This window comes from Desmodus rotundus, chromosome 5 (genome assembly GCF_022682495.2).
Source record: "Desmodus rotundus isolate HL8 chromosome 5, HLdesRot8A.1, whole genome shotgun sequence".
NCBI lineage: Eukaryota > Metazoa > Chordata > Mammalia > Chiroptera > Phyllostomidae > Desmodus > Desmodus rotundus.
The window spans coordinates 49,343,743-49,368,899 of NC_071391.1; the positions used below are offsets into that span (position 1 = coordinate 49,343,743).

The following is a 25,157-nucleotide window of genomic DNA, read 5'->3' on the forward strand; positions in this document are numbered from 1 at the left end:
ACAAATTAGGGTTTTTACTTTTAACTTAAAAATCATACAGGGATCATAAAGACAAATGATGTGCATCTTAAAATGCGCTTGTGAACCAATGACTGATGCATGAATGTTTGGGGTACATTATTATGATAGACTGAAAATAGGGGCCATATTTTGCAGCTCCTCCAATCAAGATGAGGAGTCTGTTTCCTCATGCTTTAAATCTGGACCAGCCCTGTGACTTGCTTGGACCAAAAGAATGTGGTGAAAGCGATGTTGTCAAGTCCTTGAGCAGAGGCTTTGACACTACTCCTCTGCCTCCTTGGTATTGGGACCGTCATGCCATAAGCCCAAGATAAAGGACCACATGGAGAGGGCCAGCTGTTCCACCCAGCCCCCAGCCAACCTGCTGGCTGAATGAGGAGAGCCCAGATGAACCACTGAACCAAGCCACAAAACTGTGAGAAATGATAAACTGTTTTAAAGTCACTAAGTTTTGGGATGTTGTTAAGCAGTAACAGGTAACTAATGAAAAAGGCCAGCTGTGTCTCCTCCACTGTCATCCTGCCATCATGGACCTGATCAGTTCTTTCTGCCAATGGCAGAGATACCTCTCGAGCTCTGGCTGCAAGATAAACTCTGACATCTTTCTAACCTGCACTGGTAATGCGTCCTGACCTGACCTATCTGCCAGGCTTGTCAATGACAGGGAAACGCACTGCCAGATACCAAGATGCAGCACTCCACAAATACACCCCATTCTGTTTCCTGAAGCTCAGTTATCCCAACATAAAATAACTCAGGGCCATCTCTGCCACTGCATTCATTCATTCACATTTGAGCCAGCAACCGTTACACAAACCCTAACAATTTGCATCAGGGGCCATATAGTGTGTGCGTGTTTGTGTGTATAATTTTAAAAAGTTAGATAAACCTTACATTTAATAATTTCTTAATTGAAATGTCCCCAAGTAGTAAACCATAAACAAAAAAATAAACAAACATATCTTATTGTGAAGGTAGTATTTTTAAAAAGGGAATTTACCAGAATATTTTGTCCCTACCAAAAATAAAATACTTGAACTTTAAACAAAATTCACATTTTATTTACGGTGAAATAAACTATACAAAATTGATTTTCTTCACCAAAAATAACAGCAATATTTTCTCTATTATTCCTAGATAACCACAAAACACATTTTTGTAGGTTTTCCAGGTTTTTTCTTATAAATCAAGACAAGGCAGTAGATATAGTCATGGAAACAGAATAAAACAGACAAATCATTTGTCAGTTCCCATGGCCTCCGATCCTGTCTTGACCGTAAAACAGAAGTGTTCGACATGTTTCTGCTAAAAAGCTTATGAAGACATAGGCTCAACGAAGGAATGTAAACAGCAACAACCAGATGGGGAACAATGGCAGGCTCTTCCGTTCACTCTTTGACTGTATCTTGTTCCTTTTTAAGATCATTGAATAAAGACAAAATCTACACTGAAACCCTTGTTTGGCAAGCTCACTTTCCTTTCATTCTCTGGTAATTCCCTTAACTGTCCATTACAGTTTTTGATAGCGTACTTAAAACTTGCAATTCAAAGGTTACTTGTGAGCGTCACTGTAAGATTTTGTAAGATGTACTCCTTCCTTCCATACTACCTCAAAATTTATTTCTTCGAAGAACTGATAACTCAATACCTGACAGCTGGATCCACAGTGATAATAAATGTTATGTCTAAATGACTGCATGAAAACAATTCCAAAGTGCCGTGAGCAGAGATCCCGCGGATATGTCTGTCTCCCGGCACTTTCGATGCTATCTTCTAGGAGCAGTTAGTTCTCCAAAGCATGAGAGTTCAAACAGGGGCCATTTAAATAGACTAATGTACTCAAGATATTCAGTGATTAAGTAGCCTACATACACCTTATAGCTTTTCTATGTTTTCAAATTTCTTACAGATTTTTTCAATATCAAATATAAGAGAAAACCTAGTTTTAAAGTCTCAGGTATTTTCGATGGTTTCTGAATTATCTGTAGGAAGCTCTGATTTGGTTGTATAGAGTTTGATGTATGTGTCCACCATTAAATCTAAATCATGTTTTATATCAAAATTTATGTTAAGCAAAGCTAAGTTACTTGACCTTTGGTCTGTCAAAGTGTTCCTCAGGTATGCTTTCAGACGCTTTCGCCCATTTTCATAGCGTTCATTCTCAACCTTCATCACAGGAAGAATACATAGGACCTTCAGCAATGCATAAACATTGGGAAAAAACTTGATGTCTGGCAGGTGGAGGGCTTCATAAATGGTGGATGGAAGCTCTATATCTTTTCCTCTGTGTTTCCACTTGATTCTCCAACAGTGCAGCTCAGCTGAGAGCGTATCAGGGTTGGGTAAGTCACTTCTGTACATGTCAGCATGGTGCTCCTCTGAAGTATTGAACTTGAGCTGTCCCATGACAGAAGGCACCAGAGATAAGCATTTAAGAGCTTTGAGATGCTGTTCTGAGAATATATCTTTCAGTTCCTGAATGATGTGTTCCACTGTTGGAACACTTAGAGCCTCTTTATAGTAACTCTCAGAGGTCAGCTGAGATTCCAGGTTCCCTTGATGAGCTCTGCGGAATTTCCCAGGGAGCTTCATCTGAATATCAAGTTTGGCTGCCAAATTGGTGGCTTCCTCAAACCAAAATTCATGATAAACTTCAATATTTTCCATCACTTCATTGAGTGAATGCAGCACTGCAGTCAAGCTACTGGCTGCAAAGAAGACATCCGAAGTGTGCCCCTGGAGATTTTTCCCGAAGGCTCTGGTAAAAGATAGAACATTTTTAAGAACAACAACAGTAACGATGAAATCAAAATCTGTTACCGCACTACAGAGTACAAATGCTCGGCCCGCTATACAGTTACTCCATCTAACATTTGTGTCACTGTTTATTCCATCTAAGCATAAAACAAGTGCTTGCAGGAGGTCCACTAAAATTTCAAAAGCGTCATGCCTGCCTGTCCACTGAGAATGGCAAATTTCCTTCAGTTCTCTACCCCTTTCTTCATTGTTCTGAAAGAGGACAGAAATGACACTGTCAAGCTCTAGAAGCAGTTGTGGTGACCGATGGAAAAAAGAACAAACTTCTTCAATTGTTCCTAATGCAACAGACACTCCCATAACAGGTACCGATTTTGCCAACCACATGTTTAAGGCACAGGAAGAGCAGAGTGTATAGACAGCTTGGGGATATTTCTCTAAAAGTCTAGAAGCGACAACTTTCATTTTGGAAGAAAATCCACTGGACACAATGTAGGCCTGGCCACGACAATACTCCATGTTTAATCCCCACTTCTCAGTTATCGTAGTGTGAAATTTCATCGCCAAAATTTCAGCATCAGCTTCGTAAGGCAGGAAGCCCACAAATTCCTCTCTCAGGTTATGGGCTTCGTCAACAAACCTCACCAACACGGGCAGGTGCTCTTCCCCGGCTATGTCCACGACGTCGTCGGTGATAATGGAAAAGAAGTGAGAGTCCCTCACCTCCCTGAGGGTTTCCTCCCGAATGCAGCTCTCGCAGATCTCCAGCATCTGTTTCTGCTGTGTTTTTGAACAGAACAACGTGTTCACTGCTGTTGTCTCAAAGCGCTTCCTCAGAACCTCTTCACCAGCATTTATCCGGCACTCCAGCAGGGCTTGAAAATTATCAGGAGTGAAGAGACCTTCTGGGACCTCATCTGCTTCATGTCCATCCAGAGGTATGTTTTGTTTTCCCATAAGAATCAAAATTTCAAACAAAGATTTTAAATATTCTTTGTTTTCCTTCTCTTCAAGGGTTAGAGGTAAAATATCTTCATCATGTTCTTCAGCCCCTTCTTCTGCACTGGGATTCTGGGCATTGCTGTTGTTTACTTCTTTATGTTTTTGTTCCTGTTCGGAACATTCCTCAACTGGAAGACAAAGAATTAATTTTATAAACAGGCTGATGAGAAACTATACAAACAAAAAAAATTCATTCTTGATGGGTTAAATATTTAAAGTCTACACACTAATTTATTTAATATTCACAGAGCACCTACTGGACCACAGACTAGAACAGAGATTAAAATAAGACACATAAATGCTGTTGTAACAGAGGAACAATTTCTTACAAACCTAACAACAAGCACATCACACAGAGAGTAGTAAGACAGTCCACGGCCTCAGAAAAAGAGACAGGAAGAGAATCGGTGTTTTAGAGGTACTGTGTTGACCTTCTCTACGTATCCCATTACCCCCTCCACAGGCAGGGGTGTCAACCCCATCTGACAAATGACAGCAAATAACCGCTCAGGGTCCCAGATGCAGTTGGAAAGATGGAGGCGAAATTTAAATCCAGTCCTGTCAGGCTCCAAGGCCCATGCTGGTGCTGTTTCTATAAAATCATTAAGCTATATTTTTATATGGGAGATGAGATACCTATAAAAACCAATATAATATCAAGTATATTCATGCATATTTCAGAAGTCTTCACCTAATCTCTTCTGCGTGGATGGGAAACCTGAGGCCCTGCGGTGAAGCGTCCTGCCCACAGTCGGGCGCACAGCCCTGCAAGTCCTGGCCTCTGTGGCCCCCAGGCCCATTCCTAACTATCACGGGTTATCAGAGGCTCCAACAACAAAGTGCGTGTAGTTCCTCAAGCCTGGCACCCTGTTTCAAGCCACTCTACTTCTGCACAGGATACCCTTCCCTCCTTTCTTTGCTTGAGTCTATGTCTCCTCATCTATAAAGGGGGAAAATCATAGTACTTACTTCAGTGCTACTGTGAGAACTAAATGAATTGGTGTAAGTAAGGCAATTAGAATCATGACTTGGTACACAGTAAGCACTCAATAAAACGTTATGCCAGTAATAACAGGAGGAGAAGGAGGTGGAGGAGGAGCAGTAACAGTAGTAACTGGTAAAAAAAAAAAACAACCTCTAGTCCTCAGCCTTCAGTGACACAGCCCAGGCATCAGTACCTGCAGAAAGGCTACCAGACTCCTACCCTCTGTGAGGCTAAAGTGTCCCCACAGCACCTATCCCTTCCACAATTGCCAAGAACTACTACACACTACACATCAGATGGACAGAGATCTGCTTCCGTCCTGACTGCTGCCTTTCCTTCCCTCCCCTGGGACACTGGCTGTGAGCCTGCCACCCCACCACACCGACAGCCCTGGTGAGCCACGCGCATGGGACAGCGGCACTCAGTGAAGACAAAGTGAACTAAGGTTTAGTTGCACAGACAATTCCAAAGCACAGGACAATGCCCACCACACTCTTACATCTTTCTCACAGCAGGCTTTGGACATAAAGCATATTTATCTGTCCTTACCAGATCAAGGCCTTTTTAAAAGGCCTTCAGAAGTTGAGTCATTAACACTAGCACTTACTTTTTTTCTGCTTCAGTGTCCTGATTTCATCTTCACTCTAAATGACAAGTAAAAAGAAAAAACCATCTTTAAGAAAACTGAACTCTAGCATATCATGTAGACTCACAAGAAGACAGCAAACCTGGACTCAAATTAAATTCTGTCAAAAGCATAATTTTTTTAATAACAAATACATTCCTCAAACAGATAGATGATGGGAAAACCCGAACAATTAACTTGCTCAATGACTCCAAACTTATAATAAAATAACAGAGAAAAAAGAGAATACATCATTTAACTTACTTTATACTTAAATCATCTTAAGTTTGGGCTATAAGTGTTTACTGGCTAACAAAAGGCATGAAAGTATCCCACGGCACTTGAGACCAAATCCAAAGGGACGAAATCATGCACCCCACTCCCTGCCCCATTCTAACCCAGGGGGATGACATATAAGAGGGAACTGCTGGATTCCAGAACATAACACAACAGCTACGAGAAATCCCTGGGAAGCAGAAGTGACACAGCGCCAGTACGGAAAAGAAATGAATGTACGCAGCATTGACAGCCAAGCACCTGAGGGTTAGAATGAGGAAGAACTTTCTAGCTGTGTCCTTTTCTCTCCCTCTAACCCATTACAATGATTAGATCACAACACACTCCATTACTATTCCAGGGTAGAAAAGCAGTAGTATCAGTGACAGCTGGAAATAGCAGGGTACCTGCTGGACAGCATGGGACATATGATATGAAGAATGTTTCAGTGGGCTAGCCAACCTGAAACTATCCCTTCTTATCCTACAGGCTGCGGAGTTACAAGGATGGCAGATCCAGAAGAGGGTGCCTCCTGTAAGGTGTCTGAGGTTCCCTGGAGGGGCAGAGCACAGAGAAACAACAGCTGCAGGAAGGGAAGCGCTGAGCTCTGCATCCCTGGCACACAGTACTAAGGAGAGAAGTGACTGGGGGGACCGCTGTGCAGTGCCGGCATTCATCTACGTGAAGTCCCAGAAAACAAACAGAGGTATGGAAATGCAGCAAGTAGTAAAAACTGAGGACTTCTCAGAACTTCAGAAAAAACCTCAGAACTAGATGTACTTTAGCAAAACTTAAAATGTTAAATATTAAACAAATACTAAAGATTCTGAGGGAGAAAAGGCAAGTCACCTAAAAATGAACAAGAATCAGGCTAGTAACAGATTTCAACAGTAATAATAAATGCAAAAAAAAAAAAAAAAAAAAAAAAAAAAAAAAAAAAAAAAAAACCCTAGAAAAATCAACATCACATTCACTGTATATATCCTTTATGTATCATGTAATAACATTTGAAATAAAAAATACAAAATGGTTTTTAAAAACATACTCATGTCTGGAAACTAAAAGCAACAATTACGCTATGTTAGCCCTGGGTAGTGTGGCTCAATGGATTGAGCACTGGCCTGCGAACCAAAGGGTCACCAGTTTGAATCCCAGTTAGGGCACGTGCCTGGGTCTCCAGGAGGAGGCACGCAAGAGGCAACCACACACTGATGTTTCTCTCCCTCTCTTTCTCCCTCCCTTCCCCTCTCTCTAAAAATAAGTAAAATCTTAAAAGAAAAAAAGAATTATCCTCTGTTAAAGAAATATGGGAAATTACAAAATAACTCACAGCCAGTTGACCAATGAAAGCACTACATGTCTAAAATTGTGAGATATAGCAAAAAGATACTTATAGAGACATTTATAACTTTGATGTACATAAATATCAGCTAAATATTCGAAAAGCTAGAAAAAAGAGCCAAAAAGTAAATCCCTCAACTCAAAGAAGAAACCAATAAAAGAGCTCACAACTACTGCATTCACTGATAAAACTAACCACTATTTCTTTGAAAAGACTATTAAAATAATTTTAGGAGCAGATAAAGGCAAGCATTCCAAATCCTAGATAAAGTTCATAAACTTTTAGAAACATAAAAAACACAGAAGAGAAAACTAGTAAATAAATTGAAATGGCAGTTAAAATATTTCCTACCCGCATAAGCCCTCTGATGGTTTTACAACATTCAATCTAATTTTCAGGAGCAGATAGCATCTACCTTATACAAGTTTTACTAGAAAGATTAAGAGATTTAAAAAAAAGGAAAGCTATTCAACTCATAAGTCTAACAGAAGTTGATATTGTAACTGGATAAATGGAGTGCTTAAAAAGTACTTTAGGCCAACACTCTCTGGGAATGTTAAGATGGTCCAACATTAAAAATCCCATCAGTGCTATTAACATTAAAGAATGAAAAAAATCGTAAACTCTTCTACGCAATAGATGCAAGGAAAGAATTTAGTAAGTTCAACAAGTTACGACAAAAACTCTGACTATGAAGGGAATTGTGTTAGCTTGACAAAAACTATCTTGATACCACAGCAAACATCAGACTTCATGGGACAAGGCAAGAGTACCAGCTGTGAAATTACTGGGGCTGTTCAACACAGTAGCAGGGATCTTAACTAAACAGAAAACAGAAACGGAAAAATTAAAAGAAAGAACTGGAACGAGAGGCAAATTTGTCCTTATTTGTAGATGATATAATCACCTACATAGAAAACCCAGGAGACTATTAGGATTAATAAAAAAAGGGTCTTCAAAATTGCTGGAAATAATTTCATACAGAATACATAATGTATACCAACAAAAACCACAATGTATTTAGAAAGTAATCTAAACAAGAATGTACATGTTTTCTTTTAAAGAACTGCAACAAAATCCCCGAAATTTTTTCAAATGTTTGTCTGCATTCCAAAAAATATTTTAACAGTCTTTCCAAAGAACTAGTACTTATTTAGTTTTATCATTGATTAGTGTTACCTGATAGCCATTATATATTTATATACATTTTTTTAAAGTTCTATTTATGGCTAGGACCACAACTTTGAAAAAGGAGAGTTAAGAAATAACCCTATTTGCAAGTAAGATAGGCTATAAAGTCATAGTTATAAAATCAGTGTGGTGTAGCTACAAACAAATATTCCAACAGGACAGAACACAGCTCCCAGAAACAGCCCTGCATATATGTAAACTTGTATATGACAGAGGTGGCATGTTATACCAGTGGAAGAAAGGATAGAGTAACAGACCATGTTGGGAAAACTGGTTCTCTCTATAAAAAGAAAAGTTGTATCTTTATTGGACACCATACATTAAACTCCAAATGGATTAAAGATCTAAATAGGAAAGGTACACACAGAGGAAAATTACATAAATGTTAACTGAAAAAAGCACCTAACAGGTAGACTGAAATGACATATATTAAAAGACACTAGCATGGATACCAACAGGGAGGGGAAGAATGGTAATAGAAACAAAATAAGGGCCTTGCTGGCGGAAATGATAAGAGAAAGCCATGGCCTGAGGAGTCTGAGTAATTTAATTTTGTTGGCCTAAGGTCACCAAAAAGCAGATAGGTTTCAATGATCAGAACTAAAGGATATCAAAGGAATATAAAAACATGCACAAATGATGCCATATACAGAGATGTAAAAGCATTTTCTAAACCTTGTCAGTACTTAACAGGTAAAACTACCCCTTGTCTTTACTTTTATACTTTCCCTTTCTGTATCCATTTGTACTGAATTCTGGAAACATACGTCAGTTCCACTTTCCTTACTATAAAAGAAAAGGTAGTGTTTTTGTGTTTTGTTTTCTTCCCAGGAAGGGAAGGAGCTAGTGGCCTGTAATTAACAGCACACTTTGGCCCAAGTCAATGAGTATTAACTGGCTAAATTTGAGAGATCTTCCGATTTAAATACTAAAACAAACTAATCATTTTACATGCCAGATACTTCAACAATAACCATAGCATTCACCTCCCATACTAGTACATTTGAAATAGAGAGTAACTTGGTCCAATTTTAACACGAATACATCTATATTTGATTTCACAGTATAACGGGGAGTGGGAAAGCTGAAAGCACACTGACATACCAATTCTTTTATTCGTTTTCTGTGTCTGCTGTGTGGATTGTTCAAATGACTGGTAAGATCGAATATTGTTGGTATTGCATTATCTCGAAGAACTGTCCTATAAGGACTCTGAAAAAGAAAAATGTGTTAATTCAGAGCTAGTCCTTAAGAATGTATTACACATAAGTAAAATTCTACGTTAATGATTTCCCCAGTACCACGCAGAGACAGACTCGAGAACTGACGATGTCAATCCAGACCAGCTTATTACTTACAACTCTTTTTGTACGTGCTCTTTTGGCAATCTTACTATTGTAAATTAAGAAAATGAACTAATGATAGGCATAAAAAATAAAATGTGTTTTTACTCTGCATATATATTTTTAATTCAGATTCCCAGCTGCTTTATGTATTCTGCCCGTGAGCCCACCAAATCCGCGGCAGGCACAAAAGTTTCCCAAATCATCAATCTAGCCTCTTGTATTTTCTACAATAATTCTTCCCTCTTTACCTGCTGTTCAGTCCACATTTGCCACTATTTTTGAGAAGCACCACGGTACAATGAAATAATACTGGACTGGGACCCATGAGATTTAGAAACTAGTCCAAACTGTATCAGTGACTCACTGTAAGACCCTGGTCAAGTAATTTCCCTTTTGGATGTCAGTTCCTCTTCTGAATAAAATTCATGTATTAAACTAAATCAGCAATTTTCAACCTTTTACTTCTTATGGCACACGTAAGCCAATTACTAAAATTTTACAGCACATCCAAAAATATACTACTACATTTTTTTTGTTGGCCTGACAAAAAAATAGGTGTAACTTTGATTCATTCATACCACATGGCTACTGTTGTGTTGGCTGTTATTTACTTTAGAACGTAAGGGGAAAAGAGGTCCTTGCCCCTGACTAAAGCGCCAGGTACTGCCTGTTTTAAAAACTCTTGTTTTAAAAACCGGTTGAACCCCGCCGAACCAGACCCACACTTCCTAGTGGTGGTCAGTCAGGCCCGCCATTTCGGTTACGTCCTCTGCACTTTCGCACGGCCCACTCACTGTTTTAGTTACCACTGTCTTAAGCAATAAAAACTACAAAATGATGGTTTGATGGGCTGGTTATATTTTTAACACATATTATAAAACTTGTAAAATAAAAATTGATTCATGTGCCACCTGAAATCACTCATACCACAAGTGATATACATAATCACACTTTTGCAAACACTGAACTAGGTGTCTTTCTAAATCCCCTTCTAATGCTAATGTTCTTATCACTGAAGGATGACTATACGCTCTATCCTAATTCCTGTTAACCCAATCCAACCTGGCTAAAAGCTACATGCATACTTAGTGACAGTTTGGCCAGGGGTCTCAGTTGTTGGCTTTGTCCCGTATACCAAAAGGTTATGGGTTCGATTCCTGGTCAAGGCACATACCTGGCTTGTGGGTTCAATCCCCTAGTTAATAAACATACCCTCAGGTGAGGATTAAAAAAAAAAAAAAAGAGGTGGAGTAGCAGATGAATAATAGCTACTACATTCCCCCACCACCACCACCTAGCTCATCTAAAGTAGTGCTGTTAATTTCTTCCCAATTTATACAGATAAAGACAAAACATACTTCATTTTTGAAAGTTTTCTTGGGAACAGTGATTGTTTCAAAGCTGACTATTAAAGCCTGGTCAAAATATATGCCAAAGAAAAACAATGACTTTCATATTTTTTCACCCAGGGAAGGAAAGTTAGGAAGATAGGAAGGAAAATAGAGTTTATCCTTGAGCAACATCGGCGTGAACTGTGCAAGTACACTTACATGTGGGTTTTTTTCAATAAATACTGTAAATGTATTTTCTCTTCCTTATGATTTTCTTTGTAAAATTTTCTTTTCTGTAGTTTACTTTATTGTAAGAATACAGTATACAATACATATAAGCCACAAACTATGTGTTAATTGTTTATGTTATCAGAAAGGATTCTTGTCAACAGCGGGCTACTAGTAGTTAAGTTTTTGGAGAGTCAAAGTTATATACAGATTTCAACTGCAAGGGGTGTCAGCACCCTTAACCTGTGTGTTGTTCAAGGGTCAACTCTATAAAACTAAAGGAAACACACTACCTTTTAGGTTTTATCCAAAGAGCTGTTAAATACATCGGGGAAGAATTTCTATTCAGATTCAGTATTTTCTAGTTCAATCCAATGCCTCATAGAAAACACAAAGAAGAAAATCTATTTCTTAATGATACCCAACTTATAATGCTGGGCCAATTATTCTGACTCTACCAGGGAGTTTGAATCAGGGATTGATTCAGGACACAATCATTGAAGGGAGCAAAAACTATACAATACCCACAAAGTGTCCCGTCTTTCCCATTTAGCAATCATCTCAAAAAAGCAAACATACACGCATACACAGTCAACTCTTGGACTCCTACCAGTTATTAAATAAGGAGGCGAAGGATAAAACATTCTAATACATTTTTAAAATTCAAATCGAACTAATTTTCTATCAAAAATATTAGAGACCAGAAAACAGAATATATGAGTGAAAAACATGCAACTTTTAATAAGTGTTTCTTTATAAGTATGCATGCCAAAAAGGGCTATATTCAATTCATGTGCATGGTAATTTTAACTCAGTATCAAGATTTAATCTTTAACTGCTGAACTAAGGTTTGAGCATAAAGCAGTGACCTTATATACTCTAGAATTAAAGATAACATGTGGTTTTGGCAGAAATACCACAAATGTTTACTGATGAGATCTTATCAGGTAATCCAGATTTTAACAGCAATATCTTCTATATGAGTAGAAAAAGCATTTTCTCACATTTGCATTAATTTATTCAAGATTGAAGAATCATGTGGAAATTTAAAAAGCAAAAATATCCTCATCATCCTATTCTGCGCTCTGACTAAACAAGAACATGAGAGTGAACTGTAGTCTAAATTTCTCATATTAACCTTACTGGAATTATATAATTAAAAAACCACATTTATTACTAAAATAAAAGTATAAAAATGTATATGGCTTATATATTTAAAATAATAATTTGGGATATTTTTACTTATTGTCAAAACATAGAAGTAGTTTGCCTTTTAATATACGAAACCTCTTATGTTGGCTGATCATTATTCCCCTCTTAACAAAGCAAGGCAAAATTATCCCTCAAATATTTGTGATTAAACTGTTGAACCGGAATTGGCTCACCTCCCAATGACTTCACAAGTATCTGCTTCAATTAATTTTGAGAAATAAAATAACCCAATCATTCTTTAGTTTTCTGATGTCTCTGCAAAATGTATCTGAAAAAAATATCAAAATAAATCGCTGCATAACAATATACAGTGTACCTTCACATCAACTTTATGTCTATTCTAATATCTGGGATGATATAGTAGATACACCTAAACAAAAGACAGTGTTCAACAAAACTGTCTTCCTAACTATTTTCTAATGTTTCAAGTCTGCTCCATTTCAACCAAATCTGCTGCATGTGTGCCTTTTATGAGTCCTAGCAATAACAAAACAAAGATGGTTAAAAACTCAGACCTTAGGAATGACATTGTCTAATTTCATTCGAAATTGGGGCCTAAGAGGGGAAGTGACTCGGCTAAATTCAGTTAACACTAGTCAGATTGTTAGTAGTAAGAGACACCCAGTTCTTGATATGAAATTTCAAATTACTGATGGAAATATTTTTTACGTTAATTGTATGATCTGCTTCCTGTTGTATCTAGCACATAAAAAGTAAGGGTTGATTCTAACAGTTACATACAAAAGCAAAAACATGAAAACAAAGAGCTCCATTCCTCGATGAAGATTTCACTCATAAAAAAGCTCTAGAGAAGCTGCTCCAAATAAAAACACCAACTTTACCTTAAATAAATATACACTTTTATAACAGTATAAAACTTTCTGAAGACTACACAGGTTCGAAAGTGGCTGCCTCAGCCGTGGCTGGTGTGGCTCAGTGGATTAAGCGCCAGCCTGTGAAGTGAAACACTGGTTCAACCCCAGTCAGGGCACATGTCTGGGTTACGGGCCACGCCCCCTGTTGGGGGTGCACAGGAGGCAACCAATGGATGTTTCTCTCCCTCTCTTCCTCTCTCCCCTTTCTCTGAAAATAAGTAAATAAAACCTAAAAAAAAAAAAAAAAAAAAAGTAGCTACCTCTGGTGAGTAGGAATGGGGCATCAGAAACAGGGGGGTAAAAAAAAAGGAAACACCAACAGGTTTTCAAGAATAAAATAGATACTATTCAGCTCCAAATTCGTCTTCAATTTTTAAAAAAAGTATCAGGGTATAAAGATACCCTACGACATTAACAGAGCAAGGTTTACACTTCCAACCAGATACTGAGTGAGAAAACAAAAAACCCAAGCCCTCCTCTTACTTACAGTTCTACAGATCATAGAGGTCTCAAAGTGCTTGGCACATAATCGATAATGTTTATTTAGTTGATCAGGTGTTTTATCTTCTAAGTCTGCTCTCCTACAATTTTCCACCCACTTCTGGCATCTATAAACAAAACCAAAATACAATATGGAATATGAGCTCAACATTTAAATTTCAGCATTCAGTTTCAAGGCAAATACATATTATAGACCATGGATTCCTGCTCCCTTCTACCCACATAACAGAATTTAGTGAAGTTGATTATTAACAAAACGAGAGCTAGAAGATACCTTAGATATCATTTAGTACATTCAATTACAGGCAAGATTAAGAAGTAACTTGCTCAGTCATGTACAAAATCAGCAGCAAAATTAGAGCTTAAACCTAAGTCTTTCAACTCCCTAGACTCCAAGCATCAGAGAAGACAACACCAGCAGTACAAGGAAAAAGCTGCACACCCATGAGGTCAATGGCCCAACACTCCCCTCAGGATTTCAACTTAAACAAGAGTATAGAGCAACACGGTCACTACAGGAAATTAGTAAGTAGGTGTTCTATGAACTAACTAGAGTTTCTTATGGAAGCACAACGTCTCATTACACACATGATTTAATATTTACAATGGCATGTACAGACTAGATTTCAAGCTCCATGAATGCAGTGATTGGTGTCTACACAATCTAGTTGAACACAGTGAACAAGACAAGATCCATGTCCTCTTGATGCTTAACCATCGGCAGAAAAACAAATAACAAGCACTGATTAGAAGCCAGACACTATTCTAAGTCCTTTCCAAAGGGGGTAGTATTATTATCCCCTTTGTGCAGATGAAAAATGAAAGCACAAAATTGTTAAGTGATTTGCTAAAGGCTTTAACTAGAACTTTCTCTCATTCCTCAAGTTTCTAAGAATAAAATTCTGCCATGAGTAAGTGCCACAAATTTGAAAACATTTATAATTACTTAGTTTATATTTTCTTATGTCTCAGCACTACACTTCACCCGTCCGCACTCTCTCTAACACTAGTTCCCTCCACTCCCAGTATGTAACATAAAACCATGGTGAAATGTTAGTTATCTAACCTAAACTAAAACCATACCTACATTGTGCAGCATTTCACTCCAAGAAGCACTGCTACAGTAAAGGTGCCTAAAGTGTCTGTAGTTTAATCATATATTTACACAGCTGTGCAATATCATATAAGCCTTTCATATTTCAATACCCAAATATTTGGTATAAAAACTGTCTTCAATGGGTTGGTACACTGAATTCTAAAGATATCAATTCTCCCCAAACTGATTTACCGATTCAATACAATCACAATCTCAACAAGCTCCTTTGTGCATAGCTGTGTGTGTGTGTGTCTCTCTCAAGAAAGAGAGAGAGAGAGAGAGAGAGAGAGAGAGAAATGACCAGATGATTCTAAAACTTTTTAATACAGAAATTCAAAGGACCAAAACAATCTTGAAAAAAAAATGTCGAAAGACTTCTATTACCAGATATTAAGATGTAGTATGTGCCTTATTAATGAGACAGTGTGATATTAGCATAGGATTATACAATGGAACAAATGCAGAGCTACAGACACTTAAGATAAAGACACCATTTTGTAGCAATAAAGACAATTTTTTAATAGTGCTCAATCAGTTGGATATTAATATGAAAAAGAGAATCTTGACCCCTATTTATTTTTAAACCCTCATCTCAGGACATTTTTTCACTGCTTTTGGAGAGAGAGGAGGAGAGAGAGAAACATCGATGTGAGAGAAAAACATTGACTGGTTGCCTTGTCTCCTTATGTACCTGGACCAAGAATGAAACCTGCAACCTTTCGGTAATGGGACGATGTCCCAACCAATGGAGCCACACTGGCTAGGGCTCTTGACTCCTATTTTTATGCCATATATACAAAAATAAATTTCAAGTGTACTATAAATATGAAAGGTAAAACAATAAAGCTTCTAAAAGACAACCTTGGAACAGACAAAGATCTCTTAAAGGTGACAGTGCATGCACAGCTCAAGAGGAATAGGTGAATTAATTAGGCTACTTTAAAGTTAGTAACTTTTACTAATTAAAAGAAGCCATTTAAGAATGAAATGGCAACCCACAAAAAATGGAGGAAGGTACCTGAAACACATATATCCAACAATGGATTCATATTCAAAATATATATGAAGAACTCCTACAAAAAACCAGACAACCCAATGTAAAAATGAGCAAGAGACTTGAACAGGCAATTTGCAATTATTCAGATGGCCAATACATATTAAAAAATGCTCAAAAAATTTTAAGAAAAAAAAGCCCAATCTCATTAGTCATTAGGGAAATAATAATTAAAACTATACCAAAATATTACTACATACTTGGAAGAATGACAGCAATGTAAAAGAGATAACACCAAATGTTGATGAGAGGCGGGACAACTCCGCCTACCAACAGTAGAAGGAGTTAACTGTGGTGAACTATTCTATATGGAATGATACTTGGCAATGGGAATGAATGAACTTAGCAGATCTCACAAACATAATGAAGAGAAAACAAGCCAGGCGTGCAAACTATGTGATTCCTTTTATATTAAATTCATAAATAGGCAAAACTCATCTATGGTGATTGTGCAGAAAGAGAGTTAACAGAGCAGGCCTGTGATTGCTATCCTTAGAGAGACTTGTTTATAAGATTGGCCTTTTGGCTGGTGTCTGGGAACTTGTCCAGTAAATAGTTTCCTATACTGACATAAAACTTGCCCTAGCTGATAAGGTGGCTCACTGTGCCTAGATTGTGCAAACCATATGATATATACAGAACACCTGCCTTCCTTCTGGAGTCTGGAACTTCAGTATACGCTAGGCAGGAGTGCTGTGATCGGACTCCCAACAAAATGTTCAGGTTCTGGGTCTCTATGGATTTCCCCAGGAAAAACATGGCACACTTGTTGCTGCGTTTTCACAGCTGAGGAAAGTGGGCTCTGGGAGACCCCTCGCCCCTGCCCGTGGGAAAGAGAGAACATAAGGCAGCCTACAGACGGGTGCCTCCATACTTCACCTATGTTCTTTCTCCCCTTATGATCTGACGTGTGTTCTTACTACACTGCTGTAATAAATCTTAGCTATGAGACCTGCCAGTCAACCTTTGAATATGGGGATGGCCTTGGAGACCCCCAACACAGTGATGATAGAATATGGATACATTTGGGGAAGGGTAACAAGTAGGAGTGGACACAGAGAAGGCTTCTGAAGTGCTGGTAATGTTCCATACCTTGAACATTACCTGGATATGTTCATTCTATAAAAATTCATCAAGTTCTACACTGTCACTTTTGTACTTTTCTCCATGTATGTCCTATAGCAATAAAACAGATTCCCTTCACCCTTTCCCTTCTCCTCTAAAACCAACTAATCTAACGTGTGTGAAGTCTGACAATGAAGTCAGACCACTGAGGAAATAAGAGTTAGGATGCTAATAATATTCTTCATTTTTTTAAATCCAGGGAATAGTTTCATGGACATGTCACTCTGAAAATCCAGTAAGTCTTGCACTTGTAATTTGTGATCTTCTGTGTATGTTTCATATTAATACAGTTATAAAAATTATATATGACCACAGTATCTTTTTTACATGTGAAGTCTGTCCAGAAAAGTCCAGCCATTGTTAATATAATGAGAATGGTTTGTGCAAAATCGATATAACCCAGCAGCCAAGGAGAGTGGACTGGAATGCACGTGCATGAACAATGACAACTTCACTGTACCAGTCAGTGGGGACGGTAGATGCCATTGAGTGAGCATGTGTACTGTGTGGATGTCATATTAAAAATGACTGAGCGAGTAGAGCAATGAATCTGTGTCAAATTTTGCGTTAAGCTCGAACATTCCTCCATGGACACTATTCAGATGATCCGGAAGGCCACAGCTATGTGCAACTGGTGATTGGCAGCTTCATCACGACAATGTGCCTGCTCATGCATCACATCGTGTGCGGAGTTTTTTCCAAAACATCCAATCACGCTGGTGACCCAGCCCCCTACAACCCAGATTTGGCGTCCTGCAACTTCTGGATTTTCCCAAAACTAAAATCACCTTTGAAAAGGAAGAGATCATCAATGAGACTCAGGAAAATAGGATGGGGCAGCTGATGGCAACTGGGAGAACTATGTGAGGTCCCAAGGTGCCTATGTTGAAGGGGACTGAGGCATCACTGTCGTATGTACAATGTTTCTTGTATCTTCCTCAATAAATGTCTTTGTTTTAAATAGGTCGTGGCTGGATACTTTCTGGACAGTCCTTGTATATATTTATGTGCATGTATATAAATATATACATACTTATATAATTACCTCTTGGGTTTTTTTAACCAATGTTACCCCTTTCCTAGCTCCTCCTGTCGCTGTTCTGTGTCCTGTCCTGCAGATTCTGTAGCCTTTTCCTTTAGCAGAAGAGAATGACTTTCCAAATTTATCGACTTCCCAAGTATCTTTTGTCCTTCTCTAACCCCTTCTCCTTGCTGCAAGGTAAACTTTTTAAAAAGCTAATTTGAGAATATCTTTCCCTGCTTTGTGGCTTCCCATTACTCTTAGGATAAAAAACCAACTCCTCATATGTCTTAGACCCTGCACAATCTGGTCCTTATCCACCATTCCACCTTTGTATCCCACCACCTGTCCCCTCTGCCCTCCTCACAGGCCTTACTTCACTTTCATGAATGCACTGGGATCATTTCTATTCTAGGGCTGTTCCCCATGCTGTGGATGCAGCCTACACAGCAGTGTATTCAGCCTCTGTTGCTTTTTCACTTCTTTTGCACAAGAAAGCCTATGTAAAGATCAGCCTTCAGGGCTTAGCTCAAATGTCATTTCTTGAGGGAAACGCCTGATTCAGATGTGTATGTGTGTGTACAAGTATGTATATACACACATCCAGGTAGGTAAGCCTTCCCCCGCACTTCTCTGTATATGGTCTCTCATCGGCCTACATTTATCCTAACCAGTTTATTACCATCAGTATAAACATGTCCTAGTATCTCCCACCTTAAAAACTTCCTTCACCCATTCTCTACATAGCAAAACTAGTTGAGTCCATTTTCACTGTACCCACTTTCTTATCTCAGTTTTGACTCAAGGAGGCTTCCACTTACCCCCTTTCCACTGAAACTGCTCAAGATTATTAATGACTTCCAACCTGCCAAATCCAATGGTCACTTTCTATCGTCATCTTAATCACACTTCAGTACTATTCGACCAACAGTGACTATTCCTTTTTAAGTTTTGTTTGAAATTTTTTCCTTCAATGGTCTCATACCAATATGCAACATTTCTAAAAGTATATTCCGAGGACCATTAAAAAAAAAAAGGTTTAATGGTCAAAAAAGTTTGGGTAATATTACATAATTATCCTACTCTCGGGGTTTTAGGTATTCCTGTGGGACTCTGAACAAATTAGCTAACCTTTCTGTGCCTGCATTGGTTATCTAAAAGCAAGGGCTATCTCAAAATTTATTGCAAGTGTTATATGTTTGAAGGATTAAGAGAGATGATATAAAAGTACCTTAAGATCCTATTTTATACAAGTAATTCTCAAACTTCATAGTCTCAGGACCTTTTTACATTCTTAAATTACTGAGGACCTGAAGAGCTTTTTTGCTTATGTGGGTTTTATCTATCAATGCTTACAACTACAGAAATTAAAATGGAGAAAAACTTTTAATACTTACTAATTCTAAAAATAGTAACCCCATTACATGTTAACATTGATAACATTTTAATAAAAAATAACTACATTTTGCCCTGGCTGGTATGGTTTAGTGGATTGAGCTCCAGCCTGCAAACCAAAGAGTCACCAGCCAGTTCGATTCCCAGTCATGGTGCATGCCTGGGTTGTGGGCCAGGTCCCCAGTAGCGGGTGTGAGAGAGGCAACCACACATTGATGTTTCTCTCCCTCTCTTTCTCCCTGCCTTCCCCTCTGTCTAAAAATAAATAAATAAAATCTTAAAAAAAAAATAACTACACTCTCCAAAACAAACACAAAATATTTACTTAAAATGTTTAGTTAGTTTAGTGAAAAGAATGGCATTGTTTTCCATCTTTCCAAAACTCTTTTAATGTCTAGTTTAATAGAAGGCTGCTAGATCCTCACATCTGCTTTTAATCTGTTGTCACGTTTGTTGAAATACATTAAGAAAATCTGCTGTGGCACTGACATACAACTTAAAAGTTTATAAAAATTTTCTTCCTTTTCCACAAAACTGTGGATATTCTTCTTTGATACTACACCAAAACTCCACCAAAAATCTTTCTCAAAGTTTAGGTGCAATGTGAAAACAGACCAATGAACTTTTTCACACTCTAGTGGTTACATTAAAGTCCGTTTGTCTATTTGAACTTTGTCCATTTATGTCTTTGTAAAATCACTGATTGGTCAATTTGGAAAATATTAGTTCAGTGAGTTATGCAAACCATTGAAATGGTAACACATTTCATTAGTCAATATATTTAAAAAGTCACAGCTATCAATAGCATCACTGATCTTGTCAAAAAAAGTCTGTATTAGAGAGCTGTCGAATTCAAGGCGGTGCATATGTTTTCCAAAATTCTAATTTTTGTTTGAATGCTCGATGTCAGTTTTTTTCCTTGGTGTGGCAGGTTTATCGCACTCATTTCTGAGAAACCATCACAGCTGAACACCTGAATCTGAATAGTTACACTTAGAAAATTTTAGAAAATACAATATACAACTTACCAGAGCAATGATGTTATTATATGGGATATGGCCCTGAAATACTCCACTGTATACTTTTAAGGGAATGAGCATGAAAAAGGCAAGTAATGTCAGAGTGTTACTATAAAAATAGGTTTTACTTGTAGATTCTTTGATAGGGTCTTGGGGACCCTCAGTAGTCCCTAGAAAACCACTGTTTTATATTTTACAAGGTAGAACACATCAAATCTGAATTATCTTTAATTAAACTGGTAAAAGAACCTTGGAAGACTTCACTACTTCTGGGGTGAACCAGTACTAACTGCCCCAGGAGGCAGAAGAGGGCTTCAACTGCCCAACTCACTCTGACAGGAGCAACTCCTCAGATCTACTCGAACCTTCTCACCTGGTCTGGGGATGAGCCGCTGCGGACAGTCCCCATGTTCCTGCCAAGTCTTGGCATTAGTCAAGCCATTCTGCAGCAACCAAAATTTGGGCAGTTTTTCCTTCTTTCTTTCTTTCTTTCTTTTTACTTTAATTTTAGGTAATCTATGACCTTCCTGACACTGCACTGAGTTGATTCTATTATTTTATATTAAAAGAAAAAAGAGCACATTAATGCCACTTTTTTTAAACCAATAAGAGCTATTATGGTATGAAAGTAGTATATCCTTTATTGATTATACTTTTGAATTTTAAATTACTTCTAAGTAGCTGTTTCTAAAAGTGTGCTTGGAATTTATAAATATGATGAATGGGAAATGTATTATGAATAGCATTAAATATATTTGTCTTTATTATTAGTTAAAAATGTTAGTTAACTTTCAAATAGATAGGTTAGCAATGTCACCTTTCATCCCTACAACTCATTTACAGAAAAAAACTAGTTATAACTAATAACCCTAAAATACTGTTAATAATTTAATAATCATCTCTAGAAACTACTTCTTCATTGTAATTAACTCTAGGCGTGGTAAAAAAGAAACCCTGTCAAATCCAGTAGAATCTGAAGTCCTATAGTACGAGGAGACTTGGTCTGGATAAAAAGTTAAGACCTTGAAGACAGTATGTTAAGCAAAATGAGCGAAACATAGAAAGACAATTATTGTATCATTCCACTTACATGAAATACATAGGACAAATTCATGGAGGAGACTGAAAGTAGATCAGAAGGATGGGGAGCAGTTATTGCTTAATGGTTATAGAATTTTTGCTTGGGGTAAGGAAAAAGCTTTGGAAATACATAGTGGTGATGGCCACACAACAGTATGAATGTAATTAATGCCCCTGACTTACACACTTAGAATGGTTAAAATGGCAAACTTTATGTTATAAATATATGTGTGTATGTGTGTGTGTATATATATATATATCTCACCAAATTTTTTTAAAAAATGATAATGTAATATACCCAAAACCACTGAATTGTACCTTTTTAATGGGTAAACTGCTGTTTGGCATGTGAATTATATCTCAATAGAATTTTTTTTTTAAGTTTTTAAAAGTTCATAATTTGGTCTTCGAATACTCAAAAGGCTTGTTACACGAAAAGGGCACAGACTTGCATGGTGTGACTCTGGGGACAAAACTAAGGCCTCCAAAACATCAATTACAAGGAGGAATATACTTCCACTCGAAACAAAGAAGAAAACAACAGCCAAAGCTGTTCAGAATCTTCAAATGCCGCCTCACAGAGCAGAGAACCATCACTGGTGGATTTTTTTTTAGCAAAGGCCCACCTGTCAGGAATGCACAGGGCCCCTTTAGGGTTCATAAATAACTTGAACGTGGAATGCAAAAGTGTGTGTCTGTTTTTTCTCAAGAGTCCTAATGTTGAATTCTCAAAGGGGACAATGATCCAAAAAAAAGGTTAAAAAGTCCCTACTACTGAGGAAATTCCAGCATTTCAAGGGATATTGCAATAGATCTGAAAACTTCCAAATCTGAGACTGTAAACCTCTACAGGCCACACTCCCTGCTAAGGAGTGTAATAAAAGAGCACTCACCGACACAGAACACAAGTGACCTGTGGTCCAGAACTGAGTAGCAGAGCCCCCATTAGATTAAATGAAATATACTCCCCAAAATGCCCTTGGGCTAAAAATTTAGGTGAAGTGAGGATAATGCTTATTGGGTAAGGTCTAGTCAGATTAAGATGCTCCTCTTTTCTGCTCTCCCAGAACCAAAAGCTATTCCTTACTCTCCTGAACTAGTCCCTCCCCATCTCCCTGAACATTAAACATTGGAAACACCCCAGGGCACAACCCTCAGCCTTGCTCTGCTTTGTTTACCTGATACCATGGCTTTAAATACCCTCTATAAATTGAGAACACCCATATTTACAATATTCAGTTTTGAAGTCTCTAAATCCCAGACTTGTATATCTTTTAATGTGGTTTTAGCTCTTAAATATTTAGGTCACTGATCTAAATATGGGCCATCTTGAGTTTATTTCTGGATGTGGTATGAAAAAAAGACACCTATTCTTGAACGTGTCTATCACATCTCTTAAACTTCACAGTCTCAAACCAAATTTAGTAATTCTCCCCCACACCTAGCCAGTAGCTCAGTTGGTTAGAGCATCATCTGGATAAGCCAAGGCTGTGGGTTTGATTCCTGGTCAGGGCATATACAAGAATCGACCATGTGGAACAACAAATCGAATATATATATATATTCCTCCATCAAACCCGCTCCTCCCAAGCTCAGATTAAAAATCTTGACTTCTCTTTTTCTCTTATAACCTACATCTCAATTGTTAATGAATCCTGTTGGATTCACCTTCAAAACAATTGCAAAACTTACTGCCTCCTCCTTTACTAACCTGAATTACTGCAATTGCCTTTAGCTGGTCTTCCTGCTCACCTCTGTTTCCCTCCAATCTATTTAACGGGCAGCCAGCAACCCTGTGTAAAGTATGTCTCTGCTCTAAATCCTTTGACTACTTCCTATCTCACTTAGAATAAACACCCAAGTGCTTTCCATCGCCTACAATGTACTACACAACGTGCTCTCCCCCTCCACCCCTCGCCTGCCCAACACACACTTTTCTGGTCTCATCTTTTTCCCTCTCCCTCCTTCCTTAAACCAGCTCTAGCAGCCTATGGACTTCTGGCTGTACCTCTAACAAGCATGCTCTTGCATTTACTGTTCCACAGACTGGAGTGCTCTTCCCTTAGATACCTTCACGGCTAGCCTGCTCACCTACTGCTGGTCTTTGCTTAAATTCACCTTCTTACTAAGGCCTCCTCTAATTGCCCTATTTAAAATAGAAATTATGCCTCCCCTGCTACTTCTTATTCCCCTATCCCACAACATGTGCCTTTTCCTCGTAACACTGTATTTATCACCATCTGACACACTGTATATTTGTCTATTTCGCCCTCCCCACACTGTTAACTCCTTGAGAACAGGGACTTTGTGAATTGTCCATCTGTACACTCCCAGTGCTCAGAACAATGGCCAGCACATAGTAGGCCTTCAATAAGTATCTGTGGAATAAATAAATAGCATGTTATATAACAATCACCTGCTTATATTCTTTAATGGACTACGAGCTTTCTGCAGGCAGCAACACTCATTCACTTGTGAATTTCCAGCATCTCACACACGTAGTAGGTGTGTTGATCTGAAATGATTAAATCAACGAGAGGCCAAGAACCCTCAGTGTTTCAAACACAGCCCCTATGCTATCACTCTAAGAGCGTGTTAAGCTACCTCAAAGAAGGTTTCAATACTAATTTCCATGCCTTCAAGCGTACTTCCCCCATGCCTACCTCCTCCCCTCCTCCCCGCCGGCTCCGTTATCCCCACAATAACCGAGCAGATAATGAGTAACAGCCTGAGCCAGCATTTGAACCAGGAGCAAGTCCGAAGGAGACAGCAGTTGTGAAGTGACTTGAGATCAAACAAGGTGGCCGGACTCCAAAAAGAAACACTGTCCCGGAGGTGGTGGCAAGGAAAGGAAAGGGCCCCGGTAGACACAGTCACAGACTCCCAAGTCCTTCTTTTGACAGCTGGGGAAACTAAAGCCCAGAGAAGAAAGCGACTTGCCCGAAGTCACAGAGTAAGCTAACCAGGGCGAGAACCCACTTATCCCGCCACCCTAGCTGCCTCTTATTTCGGGTGTTGCCCTCGGCACCGAACCTCCGCCGGCGCACGTGCTGCGAGGTCGCCGGGTGCCGGCAAGTCCGCTGCCTGCGGCCCGGTCCCCACCTGGGTCTGAGGCCGGGGTCGAAGACTGTGTCCCCCACCCACACTCACCCCTCTGAGCCCCGGACCCGGGCACCGCGGGTGTGGGCCCAGACTGCCAGCTGCGCGCCCGCCGCTTACCGGGCCGGATCCCGCGGGAACCTGAAGAAGGCCAGGTCCGACTGCGTGCTCTTCCGCGTGCAGTTGGGGGCCGCGCAGAAATTCGGCATCGTCGCCCGCCCGCAGGCGGGCCCACCGCTCCCCTCCCCGCCTCCTCAGGGCAGCCCGCCCGCCCGTCGGGGCCGGGGAGGGGAGCCAGGCCGGCCGGCCGGCTCGGCAGGGCCGGCGCGCCGGGGGGAGGGGCGGGCGGGCAAGAAGCCGCGAGGGGCAGGAGGGGCGCCGCGGTCCGAGGCCGAGCTGGGGATGCGGCTCCACAGTGCTGTGAGCGGCCGGGAGGATTTACCGCCGCCGCCGCCGCTGGTGCACCTCCCGCCCGCCCGGGACGCTGCCGCCTCCTTCCCACAATGCACCCTGGCGCCCGGGGGTGCCCTCTCTTCCCTCAGTCTTCCTCCCCCGCCCCTTCCTTTCCGCCGACTT

At 39.3% G+C, this 25,157-nt stretch overlaps 1 protein-coding gene across 3 annotated transcripts; it reads right to left on the reverse strand.

Moving 5' to 3' along the window:
- Window positions 1-1,060: 1,060 nt before the first annotated feature.
- On the reverse strand, window positions 1,061-25,088 carry THAP12 (THAP domain containing 12). Of its 3 annotated transcripts, none has more exons than XM_024572682.2 (5): window positions 24,702-25,088; window positions 13,679-13,799; window positions 9,304-9,411; window positions 5,373-5,409; window positions 1,061-3,908 (listed from the first exon to the last, which is right to left on the reverse strand). In XM_024572682.2, the coding sequence occupies exons 1-5, from the start codon at window positions 24,788-24,790 to the stop codon at window positions 1,975-1,977; spliced, it is 2,289 nt and encodes a 762-aa protein (XP_024428450.2). In that variant the 5' UTR covers window positions 24,791-25,088; the 3' UTR covers window positions 1,061-1,974. The 3 variants fall into 3 exon arrangements, with proteins under 3 accessions (XP_024428450.2, XP_053780826.1, XP_053780825.1); XM_053924851.2 differs by having other exon boundaries at window positions 24,633-24,725; XM_053924850.2 differs by lacking the exon at window positions 24,702-25,088 and adding an exon at window positions 23,899-23,990.
- Window positions 25,089-25,157: the final 69 nt, after the last annotated feature.

Bases quoted from the DNA above. Each gene is read 5' to 3' on its own strand.
- THAP12 (XM_024572682.2), bottom strand. From the start codon at position 24,790: ATGCCGAATTTCTGCGCGGCCCCCAACTGCACGCGGAAGAGCACGCAG. The intron at 13,800-24,701 runs GTAAGCGGCGGG...TTTTGTTTATAG, and splicing joins TTCCCGCGGGATCCGGCCCG to ATGCCAGAAGTGGGTGGAAA. The intron at 9,412-13,678 runs GTAAGTAAGAGG...TTTCTTTTTCAG, and splicing joins CCTCTATGATCTGTAGAACT to AGTCCTTATAGGACAGTTCT.